This window comes from Musa acuminata, chromosome BXJ1-4, assembly GCF_036884655.1.
Source record: "Musa acuminata AAA Group cultivar baxijiao chromosome BXJ1-4, Cavendish_Baxijiao_AAA, whole genome shotgun sequence".
In the NCBI taxonomy this organism is placed as follows: Eukaryota; Viridiplantae; Streptophyta; class Magnoliopsida; order Zingiberales; family Musaceae; genus Musa; species Musa acuminata.
Genome location: NC_088330.1, coordinates 36,987,510 through 37,011,584, shown reverse-complemented (window position 1 = coordinate 37,011,584; position 24,075 = coordinate 36,987,510). Strand labels below are relative to the sequence as shown.

The 24,075-nt window shown below is 38.9% G+C and overlaps 3 protein-coding genes across 7 annotated transcripts; 2 read left to right on the top strand and 1 right to left on the bottom strand.

Annotated features, from left to right (window-relative positions):
* Positions 1-1,691: 1,691 nt before the first annotated feature.
* On the top strand, positions 1,692-7,809 carry LOC135662413 (nudix hydrolase 8-like). 4 transcript variants are annotated; one of them, XM_065176660.1, is made up of 11 exons: positions 1,692-1,833; positions 1,919-1,962; positions 2,033-2,233; positions 2,597-2,868; positions 3,237-3,302; positions 3,786-3,923; positions 5,136-5,213; positions 5,320-5,370; positions 5,458-5,492; positions 5,961-6,069; positions 7,373-7,809. In XM_065176660.1, the coding sequence occupies exons 3-11, from the start codon at positions 2,107-2,109 to the stop codon at positions 7,577-7,579; spliced, it is 1,083 nt and encodes a 360-aa protein (XP_065032732.1). In that variant the 5' UTR covers positions 1,692-1,833; positions 1,919-1,962; positions 2,033-2,106; the 3' UTR covers positions 7,580-7,809. The 4 variants fall into 4 exon arrangements, with proteins under 4 accessions (XP_065032732.1, XP_065032734.1, XP_065032729.1 ...); XM_065176662.1 differs by having other exon boundaries at positions 1,919-1,966; XM_065176657.1 differs by having other exon boundaries at positions 1,827-1,962.
* A 2,196-nt stretch (positions 7,810-10,005) lies between these two features.
* Positions 10,006-11,606, top strand: LOC135672580 (homeobox-leucine zipper protein HAT4-like). Of its 2 annotated transcripts, none has more exons than XM_065181073.1 (4): positions 10,006-10,361; positions 10,485-10,807; positions 10,902-10,981; positions 11,056-11,606. In XM_065181073.1, the coding sequence occupies exons 1-4, from the start codon at positions 10,187-10,189 to the stop codon at positions 11,348-11,350; spliced, it is 873 nt and encodes a 290-aa protein (XP_065037145.1). In that variant the 5' UTR covers positions 10,006-10,186; the 3' UTR covers positions 11,351-11,606. The 2 variants fall into 2 exon arrangements, with proteins under 2 accessions (XP_065037145.1, XP_065037146.1); XM_065181074.1 differs by having other exon boundaries at positions 10,008-10,361; positions 10,488-10,807.
* A 3,659-nt stretch (positions 11,607-15,265) lies between these two features.
* Positions 15,266-20,793, bottom strand: LOC103983070 (oligopeptide transporter 4-like). Its single transcript, XM_009400224.3, has 6 exons — positions 20,231-20,793; positions 20,057-20,154; positions 16,691-17,254; positions 16,369-16,621; positions 16,101-16,283; positions 15,266-16,027 (listed from the first exon to the last, which is right to left on the bottom strand). Exons 1-6 carry the CDS (start codon positions 20,732-20,734, stop codon positions 15,413-15,415), a joined length of 2,217 nt encoding a protein of 738 aa, XP_009398499.2. The 5' UTR covers positions 20,735-20,793; the 3' UTR covers positions 15,266-15,412.
* Positions 20,794-24,075: the final 3,282 nt, after the last annotated feature.

The window sequence follows — 24,075 nt, the reverse complement described above, 5'->3', positions numbered from 1 at the left end:
GGAATAGAAAATGATATCCTACCCCCATTTGTATGGCAAGCACAGTTCCACACAAATGCAGTGTTGTTATTGTTCTATGATAAGCCACTTCACCGGAGGACAACTCCAAATTGCTTGTTGGTGAGGAGACCACCAACTTCTATCATATATTATTACAGCATGTCGATTCGTCCTCTTCGTATGCTTTTCTTTTCTTTAATGATTATAGTACAAATCATTTCATGAATGCGCCATTAAATTTACAACACAAGTAAGCTCGCTACAGTTTCTGTCACAGCTGCATGCCATCTTTGCGTTAAAACACTTGAAAATGATGATGATGAATTATTTGAAGCTTAAATGGTTAGTATGACTTAAGATTTATAGCTGACTTAAAGGACTCCAACTATATTAAATTCCAAATTTTGGAATCCGGTTTATATGTAAAAATGAACCCAAAAAAGAGCATAGAGGGGTTAATACAGTTTCTTTATGCTCTAAAAGTATGATTAGGATTATGATTGGATGATCATAGATCTTAAAAATCTTAGATGGTTAGTAAAGGACTCAAAATCATTATTAAATTTAAGAAGGTCTCAAATTATTGGATGAGATATCTCTCTTTGATTGTATGCAAAGAGCTCAGATTTTTTCAAAATGATTGAATTGCCACCGTTGATAATTGATCACTAAATTATTTATTTACCTAAATAGATCAAGTTGTAATCCACATTGATTTTAATATTTTTGAGTAGCATTATAGCAAATGAGTAAAGTTAATTATATTATTTTTATTCATAAAAAATATGATAATTATTTTTTTTTATCAATTATAGCTCCTAGACGAAACTTCTCAGCATGTCATATCAACATAATAATATCTAGGGTAGATATAAAATGATACAAGTTGTCTATTAGACGTATCTATCTTGTCATCATATAGTGTCACTTCATATCTATTTTAAATATTATGCTGATATGATATGCTTAGTTGGTGTATTATTATATAGTCACAATTGATAAAAATAATTATCATAATATTTAATAAATAAAAATAATATAGATTTACTCAAAAATATTAAAATCGATGTTGATTAACACTTGACCCATTTGCTATAATGCTTCTAAAAACATTAAAATCAATGTGGATTACCACTTGATCCATTTGGTTAAATAATCAATTTAGCGATCAATCTAACTTGGTTTAGTTGTTAGTTATCGATGGTGACAATTCAATCATTTTGACAATAGCTGGGCTCTTCACATACAACCAAAAAGAGAGTATCTCATCCAAGAAAACTCAATAATTTATCTTCTTAAATCTTATAATGCTTTTCTAACCATCTAAGATTTTTAAGATTTATGATCATCCAATCATAATCCTAATCATACTATTAGAGCATACAAAAACTGTATTCACCCCTATATATATATATATATATATATATGGAAGCGTTGATGCATGTGTACTTGTCGCTGGATCCGACGTGGACGACATACCAGAAAACAAAAGACACGCGGACCCAATCGATAGGCGCCAAAACGATCAAAAGATCTCAGATCCCCTCCTCCTCACTCTCAGCCTCATCCACTAATTCCACCTCTCCTACCAACCTACCTAAACATCACGTGCTCCGCTCCCATGCCGTCCCGTCCCTGCAATCTCCATCGACACATACACACCAAGCAACGTCAGGTCGCAACAACGGCATATGCTTTACATCCTCTCCCAACCCATCTTAGAAACCATCAATGGGCGATTTCTATATTGCTTGTTGCCTTGCGAGTCCCTGTCACACACCACTCACCACACAACACCCACCACTGCCTTCTCGTTCTATCCTAGAGAAATATGTATGTATATGTATACATGTGTTGCTTAGCTAAGATGTACTCTGCTCGATTCAAGCTGAAGCTAATTTGTTGTAGCTCTGTCCAGGATCCTGAGACCTTTGGGAGATCGGAATCGAGTCCTAAGTCGTTGTAGGTTGTCTTCTTTTATTCAGGTTTGATGTCTGCATTATTTGTGGTTCTTATGATGTCATTTGTGCAGGAGATTTTTTTCTCTTTGGCCTCTTCAAGTATTGCATATAAGCAGTGTGAGATTTGGAGGGGTTGTGTTGGGTGATGGACAAGGTATTGATGGATTTGAGGCCGGAGGTGGTGTTCTTGGGAAGGGCGTACACCAAACCGGTTATGAATCGCATCTGTGGCTTAAGGTTCCCGCGGCAGTCGTGCAGCCATGGAGAGAGAGGTAGCTTCTCCCATCTGTGAATGCTTATTGTGTATGGTTTCTGGGCTCCTTTACTTCTGGATTCCATGGTTTTGTAGCCCTTTTTCGCTTCTTAGCAATGGTGAATGAATCTCATGCAATGCGCATATAGCTTTAGGTTATGACCCTTTTTCTTTTGATGTAATGTTTCACCTCTTTGATTCTTTGAGATGACGAAAAATTGAGATTATAAGTTCCAACCATTTACTTGGTTTATGTTCCATATGACATGACATTATTTCAATTTGCTGTGTTCCACTCGGTAAGCAACTTGTAGCTTGTCTTTCATTTCTCCAAACCCTTTAATTTGATTGTTCTTTGTCTGCTCCTGCTCTTCTATTTTAGGATTTCTGGAGGTGAAGAGCTCCAACTCTATCGCGACGACATCAAGCGAAGGCATAGATTCAGTGGCCCCCAGAATGTTGTTGGGAAATGCCTCTTCTAATACAAATGGATCGAGTACGGCCCGTTTCTGGACATCTCCCGAAGAGCACTGCGTGCTCGAGTCTTGTGAAGATGAGTATGGGGGAATCATTGTTATCCCAGAAAAATTACCTTGGAACACGAATGCATTTGCTTATGTTCTCCAAGAATCTCTTTCTAGCTGGAAGATGAAGGTATTGGCAATACACACGGCATCAATTTCGATAAATTAAGTTTTTTCAGCTCCTATTACTTGTATAATCTCGTTTCAAGGTTGCTTAGGTTAGTTGTTCCTGATCAAGTGATCCTCGAAAGTTTATCAACCCATCATAGGGGTCTTCAGATGAGAAGTGATATCCATAAATATTCATACTACTAAGTGACTGATTTTGCTGCAAAAATCATGGGTTCTCACATGTTACCATCATCTTTGTGCTTGGAATGTGCTCAGATAATTACTGCAATTACAATTTACCCTGCTTTTTACCTGATTGATTATATTCTGATCTTGTATTCATTCTTTGATCGGCAATCTATTTACCAAATGCCATCTTATGTGCAGGGAAAGAAAGGGATCTGGCTTAAGGTGCCTCTGGGTCGCTCTGAGCTTGTTCCTATTGCTGTTAAGGTAGAGTGCATCACGATTGATCTAGTTCACATAATCTTAAAATGTTTATCTTCATCGATATAGTCTGTATCCGATGATGGTTCCAACATAAGTCTGAGAGCCTCAACTTGTCTTTTCATTGAAATTAGTGTCTGTTTGACTTTGAGTTCACTCTGTTGTTGAGGTCGGGTCAGGTGCAACTTTATATTCTTAAAGTTGAATCGAGTATTGAAGTAGAAGTATCAGTATCAGTATCAGTATCAGTAGGTGATTGGCCAAAGTCTACAGACCTCATAATCAAATTATTCTTGTGCATTGCTGTAGTGCTTAGTAGCAATGGCCATCTCTTCTGTACAACTGTTGACAAAATGGTATATAGAGGGTGTTGGGGCATTTTCTTTTTCCCATTTGGATGCTTCAATTCTACTTAGTTCCTACTTTTAAGAAAGCTACAGCAGTTTTATTGTGTTTCTGAGATTGAACTTTGGAACAAATGCTATGCAGGCAGGCTTCAAGTATCATCATGCAGAACAAGCATATGTGATGCTAACTTACTGGATTCCCGAAGGGCCTTGCCTGCTTCCTGCCAATGCATCACACCAAGTTGGTGTGGGGGGTTTTGTGATAAATGAAAACAATGAGGTATGCTTTACTGAAGTGTGGTGCCAAACATATAAATGAATAGGTCCAACCTCATCTATCAACTCAAGCCTTTTGATGAATTGGTGATGATAAAAAAATTAATATGGTATCGGAGCTGGAGATCCTAAGTTTGGATCTCCATATATTTTAATGTTCCCTGCCTGTTTGATTCAAGTTCCCAGCATTTTGAGGTTAAGGTTTTTGCATATATTGGCAGTGTCATCTACAAACATCATCTAAAGTGCTTTCTTTTACTTCAATCCAGTTACTAGTACTTCAATTCCTACTAATGTGTATCAACATATCATAAATTTGCCTATGGATTTGTACATGTAATCCATTCTTCAATATTTCAATCATCAAAGCTTCTAGAACTTCAGACTAAATACCTATTGGAGATAGAATGTCTAATGTGGGATCAGCATGTGGAGCTGTGGCCTTGTAGGTTCTTTTGTAGCAGTGGCATTAAGATCCAATTTTCCGTGCCAACTCTATTTAGTCTATCTGAATGTTATTTCTCTTCCAGTCTTATGCTAAATAATATTGAAAATATATATATTCTGTGATCACCATGATCAAAATTCAAATAAACTAACACTTTCATTCTATATAGTCAAATTTAGATATCAAGGATGGTGGTATAAATTCATCCATTGTGTTTCCTTAGTGCTGCTTTCATGAGTACTTATAACTATATTTTGGGATACAAATTTTTTGGATTTTTTTTCTATAGTTCGGTTGTTTGTTTATTTCGTTTCATTTTATTGTATTAGATGAAATTGTTGATACCATAAAGAAAACTTCAGATGTTGTCCTACTGTGCCATATGTGCTTTAGAGATGATACTATTTTGCCAAGATGGTATCTGAGTTGACTGAACTATCAACGAAACTTTAGATGTGGATATCTTAGCTAGCCTAGACATTTGTGTAATGTACCTGGCCAATCTTGATGTGGATAATAGGAAAGGTGAAATCATTAGGCAAAACCATGTTTCTTGGATGAATACTAACAATTATGTGCACTGAATAAAATCTTTTTTGACATGTCTACAGATAAACTCCATTGACTTTTTCCTTAAAAGCATGACACATGGGCTGATTCACTATTATGAATTGAGATGTTAGGATAATGTGTCCTTACTTTCTCCTGAGAACTTATGTCATTGATGTATAACATGTAGACTCTCCCTTTGGTTCTGACAAATTGCAGGTGCTTGTGGTGCAAGAGAAGTATTGTGCTTCAACATCTGTGGGTGCCTGGAAATTACCTACAGGGTTCATTCATGAGGTGCTTATTTTAATAATTATGTACTTTCAAGTAAATCATATATGACAAGCAACTCTATTTTCTCCTGTTCTTTGTTTCACCAAAAAAAGTTTCATGTTTCTGTCAGTCTGAGGAGATCTTTTCTGGAGCTGTGAGAGAAGTCAAGGAGGAAACTGGTGTAAGAAAAAATGCAGCACTTTCAGTTTTTTTCTCTGTTTGATGAGTAATAAAATATCCACTGAATGTACTGCTTACTGTTGTGCAGATTGATACAGAGTTCGTGGAAGTCATATCTTTTAGGTAATAAGCCTTCTTAATCTTCCGAATTCTGAAAGTTCTGAATACATTGGTTTAAGAAAAGTTGACTAATCATCAAACAGTTTCAGGACAAGAAAAACAAAATGCATCTCAAGATTAAAAAATATGATGCAACCATAATGCCTCAATCGGACTAAGTAGATAGCTGTGAAACAATTTTTTGTATTTCTGCAAATTACCAGAGTTAGGTGCCGAGTGATAATTGTTCTGCTGCGGCAGTTCAATCTGAAAATACTGATTCCTGCAGCTTAATTTGAGTTTTTCTGATAGGTTGTTGAAATAGAAATTTTAGGACTGAAAATAATACATGAAGCATTAGCATTTAGTTTGAATTTCTGGATAACATCATGCAGATGTAAGCTTGTAAACTTTGCAGTTTCAGTAACTTGCTAAAGGAAGCAATGTGAAAATTTTCTAGTGCAAGCTAATCTTTTCATGTTCTTGTCTTAGGCATGCACATCACTTGGCATTTGGAAAATCCGACTTGTTCTTCATCTGCATGCTGAGACCATTATCAAATGAGATAAAGATAGATGAGCAGGAAATAGAGGCAGCCAAGGTAACCGTTGCTGAACCTAAAAGAGAGTGTTTTTTCTTCTGTTACTACATAAAAAAAGGCATTCACTTGTCTCTTGCTTTTGTCTTTACCAAATTAAGAATTGACATGGTTTGGAATCATAAACTGCTATTTTTCTCTATTACCTATTGAAGTCTAATTTGAGCAATATCATAAAGTGTAGATTGATGTTTAAACATTATGTTTCCTATAACGAGCATCTAAATGTTCAGCAAAATTTCTTACATTTGAATATTTGGATGTCACCCTGTTGCATAGATCTTCTTACTACCTTAATTTCTTGAGTTTCGCATGCAATCCATTGAGCATGGAATATATTATTTAGTTACAGTAAGCTTACATATTTCTGGAAGTTCTTTGAGAAACAGGGATCTGCTAAATTTCAAATTCTTCATTATATCTTTTCTGACTCAGAATCTTGTGAAACTAGACAATGAAGAAACTCAGAAAGGCTACATTCTTTAAATGAATTTGGTAGAAATTTGTGAACATATCTTTAGCTGTCCAAAAGACAATTGGGTCATCTTGTGTTGACTTGCTCAAAGTGTAATGAGCAGATTGACGTTTTGTTCTACGATCTTTCCAATTCATGATCACATATCCATTCTAAGGAGAAACTTGATAATCTTGAAGTTTGGATCCCAAGAAGAATTTAATTTCACCTAGATTTTTCCAACCTCCTTACTAACATCTCCCTTTCCAAAACCATCCTGGCTATACTAATAATTCTTGGTTTTCTGATACCGACTGTGACCCTTTTCTTGTGTCATTGCAATCATATGGGATTGATCTCAAGCTTCAGAGGCCATTCAACTGCAGATTACTTTTTTTTTTTTTTTCCTTTTGTTAGTAATTCCAATTATAAAAATAATAAGATAAGTCACTAATTCCATTACCAGACTGTAAGATTGCTATAATAAATTGATTGGTGCCACATTTTGCTTTCTCGGATTAACATCATTTTCCTATCAGGCTGAATTAATTTTTTAACTTAAAAATACAATATTTTTCATGTAAGAACAAAACAGGTGTACATCTTGTCATGGTGCTTCCTTAATTATCTCATAAATTGAATTTTTGTGTTGCTGCCTCTATCTATCTATCTATCTTATGTGCGTGTGTGTTGCATCAAACATGAATTATGTATTGGAGAGCAACTTCATCTTTTCTCTGTGACCAACCAGAATTAAGGGGTAGGGAAGAAACAAGTGCCAGCATTTTAAGCTGCGGCTTTCCATGTGAAGGAAGTCTCTGATACCAGTGACATCTTTTGTCATGCTTGCAGTGGATGCCTCTGAACGAGTTCGTGGAGCAACCCTTGATTCAGGACGATAACATGTTCCGAAAGATCATCGACATCTGCATCGCCCGGCTCGGGAAACGCTACTGTGGGCTGGCAGCTCACCAGGTGATCTCCAAGTTTGATGGGAGGTCGTCTTCCTTGTACTACAATGTGGTGGAGCCTCAGGACTTCAACTGCCAAGGAGTCTGAGGCTGCTACAATGAGGATTCTGCTGGCAACACAGAACACAGAGAAGGGTGTAAGCTTCGTGGGTTAAGATGAGAGGGTTTGGAGTCGAGGCATTGATCTGCTCGACCATTAACGTCCACTTCTTTGTTGTACATACGTATATGGTGCTGTAAGATACTCCGTGTGCTGACTTGTGCACTCCCATTAAACACAGTAAGTTTCTAATGGATGACGAGGAATCTCCAGATGCATTAATTAGCACCAAAACAATGGATTCCTTCTTGATCTTGTGTTAGGAAAGAGTGTCACAATCTCCTCAAGCTGGTTGGTTGGAGGGAGCTTTTACATGCAAAACTGAAGGCAAGTGTATGGTGTAAATCTAAATAAAAAATAAATATTATATAAACATTAAACTTAAACCCTCCATGAATAGAGGAGTCAGATTTGAACTTCAAAGGTGCTTTGATATCATGATAAGTATTATGATGGAATCAACACAGGTCTCAAAGAATCTTAGTGTATGATGCAAACCAATTAAGAAATCGAAATATGCTCGATGCATAAGCCAAATTTAAATAAATATTTTTTTATCCTCCAAATATCAAATCTTTTATCGAATTTTTTTCTCCATATTAAGTGATGTTATATCTACATATATCTTAATTATGTGAGACACTTTTTAGTAAAACTTGTTGGATTGAGATCGTCATGTCGGACCTAAGAAACTGAATTCCTAAGTGATTTTTGCACAGATTCTAATCCCTTTCTGATTATCTAATAATAAAATAAAATAATTTTATTGAAAAAAAAAGTCTAGATTAAAGTATATTGGGACTACAATAGAACACAAAACCATTGGACCATTAGCATACTTAGTTAAGTGGTTGCCTTCCAAACAATCAAAATTTACTGTAACAATAATATATATATCATGAAAATAATAAAATTATATAGGATGTACGATCAAAATTAAATATAAGATAGATTTGTTGCTTATAGAGACACATGCTAAATATCAAATTTAGAAGAGTATCTATCAAGAGGTTGTAGTAACACTAAGATTAAACATTTGAGTCTAGAGGAGCCATCACCACTCCTAGGTGACATGTAGCTCTGCCCTTGGTCGACAAAGCATCCACGCCCACATGAGCTGCATTCCATGGTTTGTATTCCATCCTTGACTTATATTGCATTGTTTATAGACCAATCAATGCAAGGGGCCGTTTCTGAATCCGATGGTAAAACCCATCATCTAAACTAAATTAATTAGAAGAGAGAGAAAGAGGAAATAATGGTTGGAAATGATGGCACTACGTGTGACTCGCTATAATGTTATTCTACGAAACACTAATAACTCGTTCTTCCTACTTTAATACCCCCCTACCCGTCTTAGGAAATCCATGTAGCTTTGCATGATTTTTTGCCACATCACCATATATTTTGACTCTCCCATAGTCTATGCTATGTCGTATTTCTCTTTTAGAGGAAAAGGAATCCATCTCAGTTAGTATTCCCACATATGGACTAACATAAATCTAACCCGATTTATTAGCACTGCTCGTGGAATTGAATTGAAATCACGGTGCAATTTTATCGTTTGGTAACGGTGATCATATGGTAAATGGACGAGACGTCGTTTTCCTCCCGTTATCCGTACGGCCCGACAGCGGGACGAGGACTCGCACGTGCGGGTCGCAACCCCAGGCGTCTCCTACCGACGGTTGCGATCCGCTTGATCGCTCATCGGACGGCTGGATGTTTGCGTGGGGAGACCCACAAGTGCGGGCGCATGAGGTTTGACCGCACGTGCAGGGATGGGGATTTGGCCGTACGTGCGCCGACGCGCTCGTTGGCGGGACATCCCACGTGTGCGGCACATGCGTGCATGTGCGTCCACGCGATCGCCCTCGTGAGATGCGAACGCCGTGGCTGTGGGAGGGGAAGGGACACGTGGACGGCCGGCGGGCGGTCGTGGGAGGCATGATGCGGCAGGATCCGAGGAGAAGCAGAGAAGAGAATAGCAGATGGGGTGTTCGATGATAGATAGGATGATGTGATGATGGTGGGGAGGGTACAAGTTGAGGTGATGAATTGACATTGCGAACGGTGTTGCAATTTTGACTCTCGACAGGCTTCAAAGTCATGATAAGGTCATATTTGGGTCAGAGAAAACTCTTTATCTTGTATGTATTTTGAGGGCAGTTTCATGTACTTAAGAGTGTCTAGTTTGTACACGTCTAAAGCATGCATGTAGTGGGTACGCGGTGGAGCCCACGTCGCGTTTGAGCATGAAACGGAATGAAAAAGGAAGAAACATGGAAACCAACGGCAGAAAAGTCAATGGTCAAAGTAGCAGAGGCCGCCGGTTAAGGGTTTGGCAGACCGAGCCACGGGTTTCTCGCGGAGGAGAGAGAGAGAGAGATTGGTAGTAATTATAACGAGACACAAACTATTCAATGCCCTCCTCCCCGAAGAGTTCCTCCGTTTCCCAACTCCCCTGCTTCCGTTCTTTTGGCGTCCATCTTTCTTCGGACTGCTCTGTGGATCTTTACAGCCTGCTAAGAAGGTGAGAGAGAGTAGGAAAGCCAGTGAAAGAACGGAAGGAAGGAAGAGGGGGAGTGGTCTAAGATGATGATGATGGGAAAGGATGATTTAGGGCTGAGCCTCAGCTTGAGCTCCTCCAACCTGAATCTTCAGCTCAACCTTATGCCTCCTTCGTCGTCTCCTGCTTCCGGTCCCAGCACATCACCGTCTTTTTATCGCCATCAGAAGGGCCGATGGAGTGATCTCGTTGTCCACTCAGGTATCGAGTTAGATCTACTTAAGATTCGATCCAAAGCTTCTTCTTTCAGTACAAATCTTAAGAAAAATGATTGCAAAAGCATGTGTTTCTTATCGAATATGCTGTGTACGTACGTTTGGGTAGCAGAGAACGGACCAGTCTTGGACGTGGGCGGGGCAGCAGCGGAGTCACGACCGAGGCCCCTGCTCCGAGGAGTCGACGTGAATTGGACGCCGCCGGGCGGCGAGGAGAGGAACAGTGGGGAGGACGCGGGGGCGTCGTCCCCGAACAGCACGCTCTCCAGCGTGAGCGGCAAGCGGGTAGAGCAGGACCTTCAAGGACCAGCAAGCTCGCGCGGGGTCAGCGACGACGAAGACGCCGAGGGCTCTCGCAAGAAGCTCCGCCTCTCCAAGGACCAGTCCGCCATCCTCGAAGAGAGCTTCAAAGCACACAACACCCTCAACCCCGTAAGCCTCTAGTTGTACGACGTTAGTCGGACATTAGCGGAGCCCGTGTTGGTGTGACAACAGTTCATGAAGTGTCCTTGTTTCTTTGTGACAGAAGCAAAAGCTGGCGTTGGCCAAGCAGCTAAACCTGAGGCCGAGACAAGTGGAGGTGTGGTTCCAAAACCGAAGAGCAAGGTATCATTATGCCTCATTCATGCCATTGTTTTGGTGACACGATGCTCATGTTGTTACCACTTGGTTGGTTCCAGAACAAAGCTGAAGCAAACAGAAACGGACCGCGAGCTCCTCAAAAGGTGCTGCGACACCCTCACAGAAGAGAACAGAAGGCTGCAGAAGGAGGTGCAAGAGCTGAGAGATCTGAAGCTCTCAGGACCTCAGTGCTACATGCACACGACTCCCCCCACCACCCTCAGCTTGTGCCCTTCCTGCGAGCGCATTTCCAACTCCGCCACCACCACCGCAGTCTTCCACCGCTCCCGCCCTTTCTCGATGCCCATCCGCCGCGTTCTTAGCGCAGCCCACGCCAACCGGAGCTCAAGTTAATCAGCAATAGAACCATACCACCACGATCATGGTACCGAGATTTTAGCAAGATACGGTGGGGGAGTAAGTAGATAGTGTGAGGTACTGCTGTTGTCAGTGCATGAAGGTGATGGCTGTGGGGAAATCCTGTCAGCTTTTCTTTATGACGGGCATTAAACTCAACTCAACTCAGACTAAATTAGTGTTTTCTTCAAGTGTTTCAGTGATAAAGACCAAAGCCTTCTTTATATAAGTACGGCTCTAAAGGTGTTCTTTCTTTCTTTCCTTCCTTCAACATAAGTTGCTTTCCCTCTTCATAAATCCTAGTCAAGGAGGCCGTATGACAGTGAATTGTTGCTGCTGGCTCTGTGAGTATATTACGGTGTAATCTCCACTTCATGTGACCATGGTTGATTGATGCACGCTTTACTAGCTCTTCTCGCATCTGATGTCAACCAAACAAAGGTAGGCCAGCAGGCATCAAGTCTTCATCACGTTATCACCAATAACCACATCGTACCACCCAACACAACGTGGGGAGCAAAAGCTGGAAATCGCACAGGAATGGCTGATGTATATTAATCATCATATCACTGCTGCTCTCGTGTTTTCCTTTTTAAGATAAACTATATATCATTAAAACTTGAAGTACAAAATCGAACAGCCTGCGGATCATCCGCGGCGAACGAAAGTTGATAGTTTAGAGATCTGCACAGTTGAGAGCTCCAGGTAAAAATGAGTAAGACTATCAAGAAGGTGCAAAATATCACAAAACATCGATCTCAAGAATCAAGAAGTACTGGTCAATCCCTTGACAAAATTAACAAGTTGTATTAAATCGGACTTGATCCATAAACAGATAAGCAATAGAGATGCGAAGTGCAGATGCCTCAGCCATTAGGGGATAAGCAGCTTTGCAGGGGCAGCTTCCCAACCAAAGAGATGAGCCAGATGAGTCCGTGATACGGTAGCCTGTGCCTACAGGAAGATCCAAAGAAATAAATGAGTCATCCAACTCAAATGCAGTAAAGAAGCCCTAGCCGAGAATCCTTTAGACTGACATCCGTCTCTTCAACAGCTCTTCACGAGAGAGTAGAAACCTTGGCTGGATGGTTGCGTTACTTAGCATTATTCCGATTGTTGCATAAGAACTAGAAACATGTAGTAATGATGGAAAGAAGCTTATTGCGAGAATACTTTTTTCAATGTAGAAGCTTCAAAGATCCAATCATCTTGAATCCAAGGGGACAGGAGCTGGAAGCGAAGGTTAAGGTTCCATTAAAGTGCTTCCCAAAAGGTATAGTAACATTCAAGTAGGATATGAGAAGAGAAGTCTGAGAACATGTAACTTATGTTGGAGATAAAAGTTAGAGATAAGAAACGGTTCTAGGAAAGCTTCCACAGGAAGTTCTTTTATCTTCGGGGAAATCCTTTAGCCGCCAAATCACCTTTCAATCCTATCAAAGAGTCCTCTTAGTGTAGCATCCGAATAAGTGGTATTATTAACGATTGTATTATATCTATTACGGTGAAGGAATCATCCTCGGGACGATGATAAAGATAAATAGATAGGATTTTTCTCACAAGAAAGGGACGAAAGAAAGATTCTAGGTTAATTAAGTTCCAACATGACTATAAGATTGTGGTTAGAGATGATAGTAAGGTTTCTAAAATTACACACCTCAACAAAGGTTGGTCATTTATTAATGAGGGTATTGTTAAGCCATGGGTTGTCTCAAATATTAATATTGTAGCAACTATTAATAATTTGTATATGATAATTTTAAAGAACATTAATTTAAGAGGGATTATATTATGATTAAGCTAAATGAGGATAGGTAGGTTTAGATTTAAGTGAGGCACCCAAATCTAAATCAATTATAAGGTTTGGATTGGAGTCGAATAAGGATGGAGCCACATCCATATGATGGAGCCACATCCATATGATTGGGGTTGAGGGGAGAAATATATGACGTTACTTGATTGATCGTTTCTATACTTTGACCTATAGCCCATAGGCCTGGTCCTCTTTAACCTTTAGTTGGAGGTTGACTACCATAGGCATAGAGACAGAAGCCCCAAGAATAGTCTTAGAATTTTTCTGATGACGGGTTAGGAATAAAGGAGTAGTGATTGATTCAATGACCCACTCTATCGCATTTGAAGCAAATATTCAATAGATTTTTAAAAGCTATTAATCGAAAGAATTACGTAGTATATTCTTTGATCCAAAGACATTAGAGAAGAGGGTCAAATAGGTTAAGGAGAATGAAGACCCCAACAAACTTATAACGAGTGTAAGAGAGTGTAATCTCATTAATTTTTAAAAACTAATTGATTTTGAAGGTGATCTAGCAGAAGATGTTAGGCTATAACATTTCAAGAAAAAGTTTTAGGAATTGACTTAATATGATAGTTTTTTTTCTATTTTTTGGTTTCCAAAGGATTAGAGTGAGAGCTTGTCCCATAATAAACCAGGGGCTACTAAGGATGACATGAAGTATTATCATTTTAGAGTTGAAAAGAAGCAAAAGAAATTGACAATAAGATCAATGATTTAGCATTCAAATGGTAAACCCTATAGTTTGGAGAGGAAGGTTCCGAGAAAAGAGAAGGAATTTTGCTAAGAAACTTATAATACAAGATATTTCTTGGTCCTTTCGGGTAAGGGAGAGATTAGCAAGGTCGAGTTTGATGCTTAGAGATGATTATGCATAGATCATGTATAACTTTGCCTCTAGAGAGGGGTCTGGACATCAGGCTCCAACACCATGAGCCCCTCGGAATAGTTCAACCCATGAAACAATAGTAGAGATTTTCACCGAGGGAGAAGGCATGGGTCTGGAAACCTGAGAAGCATAGATTTACAGTGAATCAAAGGATGGGCTAGGGGGCATAACTATCAACAAGAGAGTATTAGATTTTTTTTACCATGGAAGGGGAGTATGTCATTATTTGCTCAAGAGTTAAAATTCATTGGTTATGAAGATAAGGGGGAAAGGGCTCCAAGAATAGAGAGGATTGAAAAAGAACTTCAAGGAGGAAGAGGGGGAAATAAGATTCCGAAGGTTTAGATTCGGCTCCATATTATTATACTATTGTTATCATATTGCTTACTCTATTTTGTTTTTAGTTTTACCTTCCTTAAAATGGTATGTGTTTACATAATCATAAAATAGAATTAGAGTCACACTTCTGAAATATATAGAATATTAAAGAGAAAATATTTGATTAAAATATATTCAACATCAATTTAAAGTTATTTTTTAAGATAAAAATTTTACTTGAATTGTATGATTAATTTTTATTCGAGTAAATTAAGTTTAAGATGAGACGTTGAGAAAATTAAACTTTACTTAACATTATCTGATAAGGAAACACCATGAAAAGGTGCCTTATAAGGTCACTTGTATATACCTCAGACTATTTCCTACAAATAGATAGAGATTCATATTAGCTGTAATTAATAATTATGTGAGAAGTTATTTTTAAATATTATTTTGTAGAATTTATGTGTCATTGAATATATTTGATTTAAAACAAAGAATAAATAAACTTGGATTTCCAGCAATTTTCCTTGATGGCAGCCATCGACAGGGATAGAGAAAGATGGCTCTTTTATTCGACATGCATACTCTGCTTGCTTGGATATGAGGAAATTAAGAGTGGGTAACAGTACAACTTTGCTATTAATAAGAAAGCCATAAGCACATGCAGCTGCATAACCCATCAAATCATATTTAAACATTCGTATTTTATTTTATTGTTGAGACATTGAAGTGATTAATGCATTGTTACACAAACAAAGAATGGATCTCAAATTATGGATGCAAAGTATTTTTGTCATTTTCGACATACTATCGAAGTAAATTGGGTTCAGCAGTCTGTACTTGGAGGATGCAAAGAGCAGCTGAAGCTGATGTGCTGCCGCACTGATGGATGGATAGAGAATCCATTACTAAACATCTTATGTTGACATCTTGTTTTCGGTTCCTTCCATATCCACGTCAGGATGATCTAATGAGGCAATCCAAATCTATTATCTACGGCTAGTAGAGAAAACGGAGCGTTGCCGTAGATTCGCTAGAACTGAGGGCAGCCGTCGACTTGAACTCCCTTAGCAGTGGGACACGACGCCAGCGGGCAATGCTCCCCTTCAGCTCCCCACCAGGTGATGCTCTTGTTCTCCATGCTCAGCGCAAAGTAGAGCAGCACCCCCATGAACGCAACGCCTGCGTCCAGCGCAGCCGACAGGATGTAGTTGTACCTCTCCCACCACTTCTTCCGGTACCGGAAGACGAAGAAGTTGAACGCCGTCCCCACCGCAATCCAAGCACTGAAGTTGAGCGGGGTGGCCGGAGGCATCATCCCGGTGGCCCCCAGCAGGACCGGCAGGTTTATGAGGGGGATCCATGACTGCCTCGGGAAGGCCTTGTGGAACAGCCACACGATGATCGGGCCCAGAGCTCCGACCAGGAAGAACCAGTTGAGCGATCCGTAGTTGCCTTTGGGCCCGAAGATGCGCCTCGGTCCGACCAACCCCCAGATCACCGACGCGTCGAAGAAGACGCGATCCGACGGGCATGTCCAGGGGCTGTTCGGAGGCAGAAGACCGGGATGGCATATGTTCTCGATGGATCCCAGCAGCCACCATGCTACACCGAGGTTGATCGTTCCCGCGATGATGGTGCCGATGAACTGTTCGACATTATTCCCACAAAAGGCGTCACATCATGTCTTACGCGGTAGCAAAGCGGTAAGATCGAAGTACCTGAACGAGGAACATAGATTTGGGAGGGATCTTCATGTAATGTCCGAGCTTGAAGTCAGCGAGGAAGGACACCGCTTGGGCCATGCTCATATAGCCATATACCTTGAAGCAGACATTGGAGATGGGCTTCCCAGGTTGTATCAAACCCATGATGTACTCTGTTATGATGTTTAGGCCTGGAGTCTTCGTCGTCCAAGAAATAGAGAAGACCGTAAGCGATTATAGCATAACACTACCTGTGATCTTGCAGGAAGGGTCATGCACGTACCTGGTTTGTTGTCGCGGTGATGATGCTTATTGGGAGGGTGAAGACGAAGGCCATCCCACAGGCGAAGATGAGCCCCCACCATGGGAGGTGAACTTGGTCATTCAACACGATGCAGAGGATGAGGGAGACCGTAAACGTCACTGCAAGGAGTAGGTAAAACCACCATTCCGGTATATTCTCGTACTTCTTCATCAGCCTCGTGTGGATGTCAGGCTTTCCTTTATATGACGCACGAAACCTCTCGTAGATCTCCCTGCATCGATAGTGGAAACGCTGGACACCAATCGAGATGGAGGAATCGTACAGAGCGAGAGAGGGTTACCTTCCGTAGAAAAAGCAAACGTGCGTGAGCGTGGCAGTGATTGCTGAGAAGCCAAAGCCATAACTGAGGGCGAAGAACATGCTGAGATTGATCCTCCCCTGCTGCTCATACGCCGCCATATTGATCTCGAACTGATTGTTGACGATAGCGGTGATGTTGTAAGGCTGGCCGGCGGCCGTGAACAGATCGGAGGAGAAGATGGGGAAGGTCTTGGCGTTGTACAAGTTGAAGCCCCAGTAAGCGAGCGGGATGGCGACGTACATGAGCAGAGCGTAGCCGATGAGGACGTTGACGATGGCGAAGAAGGGACAGATGAGGGGGCTGAAGAGGAAGGAGGCGACGGCAGCCCAGTCGAGGGTGAAGGCGCCGACGCCGAGTCCCTGGAGCCCGGACCCGATCTGCTGAGCGGTGACGGACTTGGAGAACACCCAGCAGACCCAGGAGATGTTGGTGATGGTTGGGAAGAAGTAGCCGGGGACTGTGTACCATGTGAAGCTGCAGATGAGTGCGATGACGAAGAACTTGGCTCTCGACATCCGACGATCTTCCTTCTCATGCAACGCCCTGAAGCATTCAGACTTATAATTATGATTTCTACCTCAGAATATGAATTAGAGAAGACAAAGCTTTGACAGTCTTAACTACACAATACACTATATTGTCATTGTATTCTTTTGACTGCAGCTGTTACGATCAAACAGTTGAACGGCTTCATGCAGATTCAATACTGGAAACATATAGTGACGAACTTATTATGAATACAGTAATTTTTTTCATATATTTATATAGATTTTGTGGAAGAAAATTTCAATAAAACATTTAAATTATGTAATCAAATTATTTACTTAAATATGTGATTGATTCTAAAATTATAGCTTGATTAAGGATGTAAGGATCATAGAGTTATTATTTTCTCTATCATGATCTTCTATCATGTATCTGTAAGATTAAATTTTTTTAAGGATATCAATCTTTGATCGATCGAAATAATTGAAATATCTTACGAGTAAGAAGCTATGCAAGAGAGTTTGTTAGTTGGTCAGAAATATAGACGTGAGAAACATATAGTTGATATCTAACAATTTAGCCTCTAACAAAATAAAAGTTAAAGACAATGTATTTCATGCGCAATGGAATACCGAATTAACATATATGTGGATGATTCCAATATCATCACATTATATTATAGGAGTGGATTGGAAGGTGATGTCAAGTTGGTATAGTAGATTAGTGACCAAGTTGAGTTCTACAACATGGTGGTAATGGCTCGATATTCAGCCTCAACGGTCGATCTTATTATTGTATTATGTTTCTTGGAACTCTAATTAATTAGATTTGCTTCAAGGAAGATAAAATGGATTAACATAGATGTTCTATTAACAGTGTTGCTTGCCCAATTAGCATTGGTGAAGACATATAGATGAAATGATAAATATTTATGAATAGAAGGTCGATGATTGAGAGTTCTTTTAAGATATCACATGACACATTTTAGTGCAGACCAATATCTAGGTGGATCCATGAATTATGATAATTTATTGACCACAAATGAGATGCTTAGATGTATAAGATATGTATTACAATAAACCAAGTATTTGTCGATACTGTGTAAGATCTGTAGCAGAGCTACCATCATATAATTTGAGTAATTTAACCATGGAAAATGAGGTGACGATTTCTTTGACATTCTATATATTTGTATTTGATAATAAATATTAAATGTACTTCTTTTAAGATAAGAAGGTCTAGAAAATATGGATGTTGCTATCGCTCCCAAAAAATAGCTTAAAGTTCCTAAATAAAAAATTGATCTATTAATTGTTTAAGAAATTGCTTGATCTCTATGGGACTATTGCTTATATAATAATATCATCTACATAAATATGTAGATATATGGTACTTTTTTTTTGTTATCATAGAAACAAAAAGGTGTTAGACTTAGAGTCGACAAAGTCAACTAATATAAAAAACGAGTCAAGTTTGGTATATGAGACTCTTGGAGCTTAGCAAAGTCTATAAATTTAACATTGGGACATATTCTCCTAACATTTTGATTGTTTCTAATGAGCAACAAAAGAGAATTATTAATGTAACCTAATATATCATGTCCAAAAAGTAGATTAATGAATTATGCTCGTTAAGATGCATAATTATCATCTTTCGATAGTTTTAAAGAGATTAAAATTAATTATTGATGGATATAAATCTTATTGATTAAGATAAATTATTATTTTATGAGGTCAACAATAATTGAAACGTTAATATTGATGAGGAGGAAGACATGATGTCGATTGGTTCGAGAAGAAGACATGATGTCGATTGGCACGAAAAGAATAAGAGGACTTATTCCAGTTCTAGATTGTCTATTAAGTGTAGCTGAAAAATGAGTTGGAATAATAGCTAGAGGAGTCGACGACTTTGATTGTCGACGTGCATTACGAGCAGGTCGACTGCTGTAAGGAGAGGCGTTGGCAATGCTACCGAGAAGCCTAACGGAGGAGAGCCCACGTGCCAGTGGCGGAGGCAGCGATGCAGCCATGTTCGATCAGCAACAGCACAGGGAAGATTTGATGGCCGATCAAAGGAACCAAGGGAGGACTCGAACTAAAGAAGCAGAGGCCTTCGTCGGTGATGACAGAGCCTCTGCCACCCGCCTGTTTGATAGAGCCCCATGGTGGCTGTTAGAGGAGGAGAGTATGTAGTTGCTACAGCGACGTGAAAGAGGTGTTATTGATGCTATAGATCAGCGAGGAAGCAACGTTGCTGTTGCCACAGCGTTGACGATAAATCAGTGATATGTCCTAGTGCAGATCGACGATGAGAACCAATAGGGAAGGGGTCGGGGATGCACGAGTTAAGAAGAGGTATCAGTGATGAGGAGACGGTGAAGTTGCTATAGCAATGAGGAAGACGTGTTGCTGCAGCGGCGATAGCAGATCGAGGAGAACTGTTCTGGTACAGATCGACGATAAGAACTTAAAAGAGGGATTTGCCGAAGCCAAATCTGCGAGCAAGACACCACGATCGTCGGAGCGAATAGGGGAGGATGGTTGCTGTCTGCCTTTGATTGCAGATCAGCGAGGTCTCACTATCTGCGGTATGTGAGTGATGTGAGGAGGGGATGCCAATAATAGCTCACTGTAGATGTGGAGACTCTGTCCCAAGCACATCAGAGAATAGGTAGAGGAGGAGAAGTCTGTGTCAAGACAAGAGGAGCTACGATGGTATGAAGAATTAGAAAATTTATTATGAAAAGTAATGATTTCATTCGAGAGAATTTTTTTTCGATCATGGATTTAAATTATTCACTTAAATTTATGATTTCTCTTCACAAATTTGTATGCACGTAAGGAATGTAAAAATTACCGGAACAAAGAGACCTGGACGAGCGTGCTGGGCCACCACATGTGCGCCGGCTCCACCACGTACCTCCTCATCAGCCCCGCCCACCCGTACCCGAGCACCTGCGTTATCCCTCCCATCAATGGTTGGCCCATCAACATCATCTTCCTCCTTGGAACTTACGAACAGACGATTTACCTGGGTGGTGATGATCAACAGCCAGCTAGCGATGAAGCTGATGCTCCTCCCGTAGAAGGCCTTGATGATGTTAACGATGCCGATGGCGTAGGCGGAGCCGTTCCCGAAGGCGGCGCCGGCGTTGGCGAAGATGGAGATGAGGACGTGCTCCTTCATGTTGAAGGGCCCCGGGTTGAGCGACACGGCGCCGAGGCCCGGGAGGCGGAACCGCGTCGTCGGCAGCACCCGCGCCAGGAAGTGGCCCAGCGGCAGCGACGCCACCTGGACGGTGATCTGCGTGATGATCAGCGGCTGGCTCCTGTAGCCGAAGAACTGGTTGAGGAAGGAGAGGAGGCAGCAGGACAAGAGTCCCAGCGACCACATCCGGAACGTCCACACCGGCAGCGATGGGTCGTCGCTGTTCATCACCGTCAGGCGCACCTGCTCGATCGGCGACAGCTCGTCCTCTTCCATCTCCCTCTCCACGTCCATCGCCGACGCCGCTGCACCAACACCTCCACCCATATCCCTAAGAGAGAGGGGCTCTGGCTCTTAGAAGGGTTCATGGAATATATGGAATTACCAGCACTTGGGTGGAAGTCGTCAGGCTGCTGACTTATCGTCTCGATTTAAACAGCAAAGACAGCTGGCGAATCGTATATAAGATTCTGTTTATTTGTGAGAGGGATTCAGCCGAATCTAACGGGCAAAGACGAATAATTACTCGTAACTTCTCTCGTGATAAAGGAAAAATCCGAGATCAACGGTTGTTGAAGATCAACGAAGAATTACTCGTAACTTCAGTCCAAGACAAGTGTTGTTGAAGTCGGAGATCAACGGAGGACAAGAGCGGCAACGCCGTGTCTTCTCTAGGTTGGCGTCACCAAATCTACAGCTCCATTGACTTCAATCTATCGTTATCATACGACTCCGTCAGATAAATTCTGCATGCCTGTAAAAAAATCAAAAAAATGAATTTAAAATATTAGACAAATAAATAAATAGAATTTTTATTAATTACAACACGCAATGTAAGTCAAGAGCAGCGGTTGGGTATATACAACGCCCATATCGATTCTTTTATTAATTACATTAATACTTCCTATTATTGAAATAATAATAATAATAAAACTAAATTATCCAAAAGGTTAAGAAGCAAAGTTAGTCCAAACCCATTCACATGCATTATTTATCTGGGTTTGATGAGTCATGTTTGGACATGACACATATTTGATCCATATATTAGATAATTATGAAATTATCCATTTACCCTTGTTATGATAACCGGAGTTTGGCTATAAATAAATCACTTCTTAATACGATATTTGTATAAAAAAAATAATTTTTTTATCAAAAATCTAAGAAAAATAGAAACTGAGAGGAAGAAAGAAAATATAAAATTTTTCTCATTTTTACTGATTTTCTTGATTCCATTTATTTTTCCTTGCTGAATATTTTCATATTTTTCATGATTGTGAAGAATCATCCTAGTTGTATTTTGGGCGGCTCATCGATGATATTTGCGCAAGGATGAGGAATATGCTTAGGACATTGCTTGCATGCCTCCGAATTCCTCTTCTAAACTTTTTATTTTAATTTATATATATTTAATTTATTTTTTTATGTAATCGAAGACATTGCTTCTTATCTTGATTTGGTTTTTTAGATTTATATTATTGATCATATGTTCATCGGTGTGACGTCTAATTTCATATACAACTACTATTAGAATAAAAGTTAAATAAATAATAAAAAGTAAAAAAAAAGGTTAAATTTAGACTTATATATAAATATAAATATAAAAAATAAATGAAAAATTAAAATAATATGAAAGCAACTCTGTATTACTTTTTGTCAAGCTTTTATGAAGAGGATCCAAATAATATGAAAGCAACTCATCCTCCATCCTAGTATTGTTTTTGTCAAGCTTTTATTTCCATAATAAATGCTTGAAACATGATTGATACTGTTCTTATTGACTTGAAGATAAATTTTCTTACCAAAGATTTAAATATAAATCACCATATTTTGATTAATATGAGAGGTCTTAGTTTAGTATTATTATTTGTTAATATTGACAGGAACTTGGAAGTCTCTCAGAATAAAGTTTTGGATACTCTTCATAATTATTTCAAATTTAATCTAACTAAAGATTTATGAATCTAACTATTAGAATAGAAGTTAAATAAATAATAAAAAGTAAAAAAATGTTAAGTTTAGACTTATATATAAATATAAATATAAAAAATAAATGAAAATTAAAATAATATGAAAGCAACTCTATATGACTTTTTGTCAAGCTTTTATGAAGAGGATCCAAATAATATGAAAGCAACTCATCCTCCATCCTAGTATTGTTTTTGTCAAGCTTTTATTTCCGTAATAAATGCTTGAAACATGATTGATACTGTTCTTATTGACTTGAAGATAAATTTTCTTACCAAAGATTTAAATATAAATCACCATATTTTGATTAATATGAGAGGTCTTAGTTTAGTATTATTATTTGTTAATATTGACAGGAACTTGGAAGTCTCTCAGAATAAAGTTTTGAATCCTCTTCATAAATTATTTCAAATTTAATCTAACTAAAGATTTATGAATCTAACTATTAGAATAGAAGTTAAATAAATAATAAAAAGTAAAAAAATGTTAAGTTTAGACTTATATATAAATATAAATATAAAAAATAAATGAAAATTAAAATAATATGAAAGCAACTCTATATGACTTTTTGTCAAGCTTTTATGAAGAGGATCCAAATACTATGAAAGCAACTCATCCCCCATCCCAGTGTTGTTTTTGTCAAGCTTTTATTTCCGTAATAAATGCTTGAAACATGATTAATACTGTTCTTGTTGACTTGGAATCTCTCAGAATAAAGTTTTGGATCCTCTTCATAATTATTTCAAATTTAATCTAACTAAAGATTGCTGGACCCCAACGTTTATGAAATCCTCGTCTTCACACATCGATTACAGTCTTGCATTATCAGTGAGAGGAGAAGAGGAAAGAAGAAAAGATTTAGGATATTTTAGAAATTCAAAAAAAATGTTTTTCCTTTTCTCAAACATATTAAAGATAGAGAAAAATTAGTTACCATGAAAATGATTTTTTTTATTCTATACTAATCTCGATGAAGGAAAATATCAACAGAGAAGAGAAGAAAAAGAAACAGAAGACTGTTGATTGTCGCATGGCAACAAATAATCTATAATTTAAGAGTATGCGTTCATATCCTTTGGCTTTCTCAATGTGACTATGGTTTTTTATTAGTTGTAGTAAATTATTTTATATTTTTCGATCATATGACTTTATTACAGATCTATAAAAGAAAGGGTCGGTTTTAATTATAAGCTTCCGAAATAATTTATAGGAATCAATGGGAGAAGGAGCATTAAGTCAAAGTTCCATGAAACACGATGGAGGCTGAAGTGTGAAGCCAACCATTAAAATTAGAAGTTTTCCGACATAATTTATGGGGGTCAATGGGGAAAGGACCATTAAGTCAAAGTTCCATGAAACCCGATGGAGGCTGCAGTATGAAGCCACACGGACTACGTTGTCTTATCCACATGCATGCACTTAATATTCATGGGTAAGCTTGCGGATTCAAATCGTATTTTTTTAATTATTTTTTCTTTGTGACATGTTTTGATAATTAGATTGTAAATTAGGTAGTGATAAAGATATTTAATTTCACATTAGAAGTAAAAGAATCAATTAATTATAAACCTGTTGGATTATCTTTATCTCAAAAAGATAAAATCATGTCTAAAGCAGACAATTCTCACACGCTATAAAGAGAATTTATCAGATTGATAAGAAATTAGAAGAAGGGTCATAAGTCCTTACCTCCCCTAAGA

Excerpts from the sequence above, each read along its gene's own strand:
- LOC135662413 (XM_065176660.1), top strand. The coding sequence starts at position 2,107 with ATGGACAAGGTATTGATGGATTTGAGGCCGGAGGTGGTGTTCTTGGGA. Across the intron at positions 3,924-5,135 it reads TGATAAATGAAAACAATGAG|GTGCTTGTGGTGCAAGAGAA; the intron begins GTATGCTTTACT and ends GACAAATTGCAG. Across the intron at positions 5,493-5,960 it reads GTGGAAGTCATATCTTTTAG|GCATGCACATCACTTGGCAT; the intron begins GTAATAAGCCTT and ends TTCTTGTCTTAG.
- LOC103983070 (XM_009400224.3), bottom strand. The coding sequence starts at position 20,734 with ATGGGTGGAGGTGTTGGTGCAGCGGCGTCGGCGATGGACGTGGAGAGG. Across the intron at positions 20,155-20,230 it reads TGTTGATCATCACCACCCAG|GTGCTCGGGTACGGGTGGGC; the intron begins GTAAATCGTCTG and ends GGGATAACGCAG. Across the intron at positions 16,284-16,368 it reads TCACCGCGACAACAAACCAG|ACTCCAGGCCTAAACATCAT; the intron begins GTACGTGCATGA and ends TGGACGACGAAG.
- LOC135672580 (XM_065181073.1), top strand. The coding sequence starts at position 10,187 with ATGATGATGATGGGAAAGGATGATTTAGGGCTGAGCCTCAGCTTGAGC. Across the intron at positions 10,808-10,901 it reads CACACAACACCCTCAACCCC|AAGCAAAAGCTGGCGTTGGC; the intron begins GTAAGCCTCTAG and ends TCTTTGTGACAG. Across the intron at positions 10,982-11,055 it reads TTCCAAAACCGAAGAGCAAG|AACAAAGCTGAAGCAAACAG; the intron begins GTATCATTATGC and ends GGTTGGTTCCAG.